This window comes from Cebidichthys violaceus, unplaced genomic scaffold (genome assembly GCF_023349555.1).
Source record: "Cebidichthys violaceus isolate CVI_PGR_0920_01 unplaced genomic scaffold, fCebVio1.0.p SCAF_64, whole genome shotgun sequence".
NCBI classification, from domain to species: domain Eukaryota; kingdom Metazoa; phylum Chordata; class Actinopteri; order Perciformes; family Stichaeidae; genus Cebidichthys; species Cebidichthys violaceus.
In genome coordinates this window covers 763109-769019 of record NW_027176861.1, presented here as the reverse complement: position 1 = coordinate 769019, position 5911 = coordinate 763109, and the positions used below count along the sequence as shown (strand labels likewise).

Sequence of the window (5911 nt, the reverse complement as noted above, 5' to 3'; positions counted from 1 at the left end):
CTGTCGTTTCCATCCTCAGGTGTAAAGCGATGTTACAACGGACCGGCCCCCAGCTGCTTTTCCTAATAGCCCTGTGCAGCGTGTTGTACTCCCGGACTCTGAGTCTGCCATACTCATCCATGAGGTAAGAGAAAGAGTCGACCTGTGGACTCCTGCTCACGGTTCTCCTTTTATGTCTGTGATTATTGGAGCCGCTGCGGATTGTAATGTCCCTGTCCGTGATGCTGTGCAGGCCGACGAGACACGCGGACGGTCTGTTCACCAGCGGATACAGCAAACTCCTCGGGCAGCTGTCAGCGCGGAGGTACCTGGAGTCTCTGATCGGGAAGCGGGTCAGGTAGGTGACCTCCCCGTCCGGAGAGCCCGGCAGACCGGCGAGCTGGCGGGCCGAGGGACGAGGCTGAACCTGGCTTCGTTAATTCGTACGGAGGCACCTTTACATAGTTTTACTTAAAACGCGTCTGAAGCCTGTTCACCTGACAGCTAGCAGGTCTGTGGTGAACTGTCAGAACTGGACGGTGTTAGAAACTGGAGATCAAAACTAAAAATACAAACCAGCTCTCAGATTTATGAAACAGGAATTATAATTTTGAAAATAGAAAAAAGTGTAAAACAAGCGGATAAAGAAGCCACCATCAGCCTCCTCCTGATGCTCAGTTATTCAAAAACAAAGGAACCATGAGACCAATATGTCTCATGAGGACCGGAGCCACGGAGGCTTCTGGACAGTTTACTAAACAGCTGACAAATAATAGAAAAACGTGTCGAAAATATGTAAATGAGTGTAGAAGTCTGAGGTCTTAAAATGCTCTTTAAAGAGAAAATATCAGTTATTTGTCTTCATACAGAAATTAATTCAAAGAAAACACAAATCATGTTTTAAATATGTGGTTTAGTAATGAAGGAGATAACTTCACCGTGTTTGACCGTGTTTCTACTGTTAAATTGTATTTATTTTAATCAGAAATGTGCTTGAAAATTTATGAAACCATGAATTTAATTAAATTCTTGGAAATAAAACCAAATGACAGCATCAGTAAAATCATGTAAATGTGGTTATCATTTGTGTGAAAACCACATTTTCTAACATTTACGTCACAAGAAACTTTTTTGCAAAAAAAAGGAATAGGTCATTAAACAGGTGATGTGTTTAATGAGCATCGACAGTTTGACACCAGGCCACTTTCTGACATTTGCAATGAAAAGCCTTTTGTGATTGACCAAACAATTGTAAAGGTTAATTTATGCCACTGCTGTTTCACGACATGTTTGTTCTACACAGACAGAAGAACGACGCCTCTCACACCTCCCCTTCCTCTCCGTTCCTCTTCCTTCCTCTTCCTTCTTCTTCATTCCTCTCCGTTCCTCTTCGTTCCTCTACCTTCTTCTTCATTCCTCTCCGTTCCTCTCCGTTCCTCTCCCTTCCTCTCCGTTCCTCTCCGTTCCACTTCCTTCCTCTCCGTTCCTCTCTGTTCCTCTTCGTTTCTCTTTCTTCCTCTCACGATTCTCTTCTCTCTGCAGCGATGAGCTGATGGAGGAGCCGGTGAAGCGCCACTCAGACGCCATCTTCACAGACAACTACAGCCGCTTTCGCAAACAGATGGCCGTTAAGAAGTACCTGAACTCGGTGTTAACAGGAAAGAGAAGGTAGGCACCAGACCTCCATACAGTCACTGGAACATGAACCCCATTAGGACTCACAGGAAGCACCGGGAAATAGTTCATGTGCCATGTTGTACTGAAAACACCATACCTTCTTATTTTAGTCTCAAAGGAATCTCTTGATCCGTCGCCATCTTGGCTTTTTTGCAACCAGTGAACAGGAAGTGACCATATCTGGACTGAGGAGGAGTGACGTAGAGACGGCGTATACGTCTCTGGTAGAGACCTGTCAATCACTGTGAAGCCCCGCCCCTAAAGCATCCCCTCTTTATGGTCTGTTTGACTCTAAATGGAGCATAATGTACTAAATGAACATCATGCTGTATTGAAGAAGACTGTAAACTAGAGATTGAGACCATAAACTCATGTTTACAATGTTTACTGAGGGAATAAATCAAGAGAGAAGTAGAGTCATTTTAGACTAGACTTCTATACAACCAGAGGAGTCGCCCCCTGGTGGACACTAGAGAGAATGTCTGATGGATTAGGAGCAAATGGTGGTTTGGGTAAAAATAACTACAGAACTACGTTACTTAAGAACGAAAGTTACATAACAAATAAGTCAACGTTGACTCGTGTTTTACGTTTCACACATAAAAGTCTCGTGTTTTTGTCCTCCTACCTAAACAGACTGAATCACTCTGTTTACTCCGTCAGCTGTCCTGGCTCATGATTACGGGCCTTATATTTGTATTGTGGTGCATTACTTTTGGAAGGTACAGCTGAGTGTGAGAGCAGCCTGAATAAAGACACAGAGCGACATCACCTGCTGGTTTTCAAAGGAACAATGTGAAACCTTCTCCTTTAAATGTAGACTTAGTTTGAATGTAATTCTACACGGTTGATCATTTCTCTTGAAAGCAGGATGTACCACATGGTGAATGAGCCTTTTAAGTGACATCATGGACATTTTAAACAGCTGCTAAACATTGTAGATCTCAAACAAAGCGTTGATGATAAGCTGCATGACACACCTCTCCTTTCAGATGTATTGAGAGAGCAATATTGATGAACAACAATGAGGGAAGCAGATATAAAGTTGGTTTCATGGTTTAGGAAAAAATGTCAAAATGACTCTCCAACATTTAAGTCTGCAGCCTCCAGAAGAGTTTATGTTTGTTCATCGTTTGTCTTTGGACCAACACCAAATAGCTGCTTGAAGTTTAAAACTGTACATTTACAGAATGTACAGTTAAGAAATAACATGCAACACCCTTTTTCCCTCCGTCAGATGTGTTATTGTTTTGTAGAATTTCACATATTTGTATTGTTTCTATTTCAATCTGCATTTACGTTCTACACACAGCCTAGAAGATCCTGGAACCAGCGACCCGGAGGAGTCCAGGGACGAACCCAACACCTTCCAGGAGAGCTACGATGACATCAACGTAGACCACCTCCTAAACAACTTTCAGCTGGTAGGAACACACACACACACACACACACACCTCAACCTGAAACAACCGTTTTCCCAAACCACCGTCGACGCTATCATTTCAACAGAGAGAACCCATGACCCGCCCTACTCTGCCTCTGATTGGCTTAGCCTGACATTCTTACTCTCACCCGCACCAATCTCACTCCTCCGGCCGAAAGCTAACCAGGCAACGAGTGCTAGCCAATCAGAGGAAGGGGCGGGTCATGACTCGAGGCTGGCTCCAAAAAGAGAGAGAGAGAGTCAATCCCCATTGACCTCCCTGTATGTTTACAGCCTGGTACAAAACAATGTTTCAAGTCACTACAACTATTACTATATCTAACATCCCGTTCATGACAACTGTGCGGGCGGTGAAGTTTAATTTAACGCACCCGTTTCAATTATCTTAAGGCTTAAAGGTAGGCATAAATGAGGGCGTGGCCTCTCTGAGAAACAGGTGTGTGTCCTCTCAGGTCGCTAGCTGTCTGTTGCTACTGTAAGCTAGCTTGAGTTTCCTTTTACTGAAATGCTCTGAGTGAATGTGAGTTCCCCTCTGGTACAGTAACAGTTACAGTGCATATCGGGCTTTTATTGTGAAAGTGCATCTGGTCTGCATTTGTCGAGATTGAAAGGAGTCATAAAGTTTTGCCGTCTCGGTTCGGACTACAGAGCCTCCGCGTTGTACGCTATAGATTACGTGTTGAATATGTCCGGGGCTAAATAAAGGGAAGTAAAGAGTTGTAAATAATTCATGTTTTGTCTCCTCTCTCCTGCTTGTCTGCAGCCACTTTGAGGAGCGGCTCGTGTTGGAGTGAATACCTCAAGTCATCCTCATGAAACCGCCCATTCCAACAGCAACGCAGTATTAATCGTTCAAGACGTTCGAAAAGTCAAATCAGCCAATGATGATGATGTGTTCTCCCATGTGGTTATGTATCTCTTCATCCACACAGTACATGTTTACACTGTATATATATATATGTATGTATATGTATATATACACACACAATACTATATAGACTCTTTGGGCCGCACTGAGCAACATGCGTGCAGTTTGATCAACCAGTGTTTGAAAACCGCAGTAAAACAGTAAAACAGAAGTACCATTTACCTTCCTTTAAGATCACTGTTGTTCCATTAACTTTCATTGAAACCGTTTCTCTCATGACCTTTTGAAGGAACCATTGTCGTATTAAATTTGAATGAAATTTGTCCCGTCGACTCCCATTGAATGTCAAGAGAGCACTTTTAATAGTGTACCTTTCCCATTGATTTTCAGTGGATCTACTGTAACTGAAGCGTTACGTGATCAGCCTTTGGTCAGTTAACTCTGAATGGGAAATACGTCTGATTGAATTCTCACTTACAAAAGTTCCATTAACTTTCAATGGGGAACGTTTCCAACTAATCTTCAGTGGACCATTGACTTTCAGTCAAATCACTGACTGTGAACAAACTGTACTATTAAGTTAATTTGACCCGTGGCTCTATTTACTTTTAGTGAGAACATACATAAAATGGAATTTAATGGCCTCATAACCTTTAATTGAACTGCTCCCCTTCAATAGAGTGACTTTTCCATTGAATTTCAGTGAATCTATTGTGACCAACATTTGTGAATGGAACATTTGTGTGAATTCTAACACTATTGACTTTCAGTGGAATAACTGCTTCATATAGATTCAGACCCATTTACTTTTTATAGAACAATAGTTCCATAGAAATACAATGTAAATCAAAATTGCCAATTTTAGTTTCATTAGAATGCTAGCGTTCTATAGATTGTTCTATTACACAATAAATTGGGACTATTTTCAGCAGAACTCCTGTCTCGTTAAATTCAAATGAATATTTTCAAAGGTTTACAAATCATGATCGAAGCGCTGACTTGTTTTAGAGAATCCAAATGTGGTCATTTCATGGTAACAAAAAGGAGACGCAGGATCAAGAAGAATGGACACCGATGCATTTAATCACTTTATACTATTCCATATGTAGAGCAAAGACATTATAAGTGAGCGTAGAGCAGCCTTTAGTGCATATAGTGATGTACACCACTCACCAAATAAAAGATATTGGTTTATTTTTCAAAGCTGAGTCTTTTTGTCTGCCTGGTTGTTTGACGGATGGACCTGAGTTTGATCAGTTTGGGTTTTGGAATGTAGAAGTTAAGCTGCTGATGGTTCATATTTTGAGCTTTTTTTTCCCTTAAAATGACATTTTTGGGTGAAAAACAGCATTTAAACCATAATGGGACACTTAATATCTCCACTGAAAGGTATGTTTGGGTGTCTAGTAACCATTTAAAGGAGAATGTCAATCAATATTATGCGAACACGTCAACTGCAATGTGTATTATTCTAAAGTCATGAATTCAGCATTGCTGTCTGACGTCAGCTAACCGTAGTTTCTATAAGAAAAAGTCATCTATGTGATTATATAGAAGGATGCGAGACGCTGACGTGTGAGTACAGAGCGACCTTCACTTCTTCCCTGTGGGTGTCAGCTGATTGATGTGAAGTTCAGTAACACTGACATGAAAACACCGAGTGATTCTTTTCCCTTTAAAACGCCTCCTTTTGTCAGCCAGTACTTTAATATCAGACACATACATATGTGTGAGGGAGTCATGAATCCTTTTCACAGTAATCTGTTTAATCTTATAGAAACAAAAGATGATAAAATGATAAAACTTTTTATGTTTGATGGAAGTAAATGTGAGGTGGAGAAGAAGAAATGAGCAGCAGGAGACACAACAAACGGATTGTGTGACTCTGAATGGAACAACAAGTTCAGCACCACGGACAGCGACTACGTAGTTTTACTTCATTG

General features: G+C 41.4%; 1 protein-coding gene across 1 annotated transcript; it reads left to right on the top strand.

Moving 5' to 3' along the window:
* Positions 1-5176, top strand: vip (vasoactive intestinal peptide). Its single transcript, XM_068734427.1, has 5 exons — positions 1-124; positions 233-337; positions 1522-1647; positions 2969-3080; positions 3864-5176. The coding sequence occupies exons 1-5, from the start codon at positions 30-32 to the stop codon at positions 3870-3872; spliced, it is 447 nt and encodes a 148-aa protein (XP_068590528.1). The 5' UTR covers positions 1-29; the 3' UTR covers positions 3873-5176.
* Positions 5177-5911: the final 735 nt, after the last annotated feature.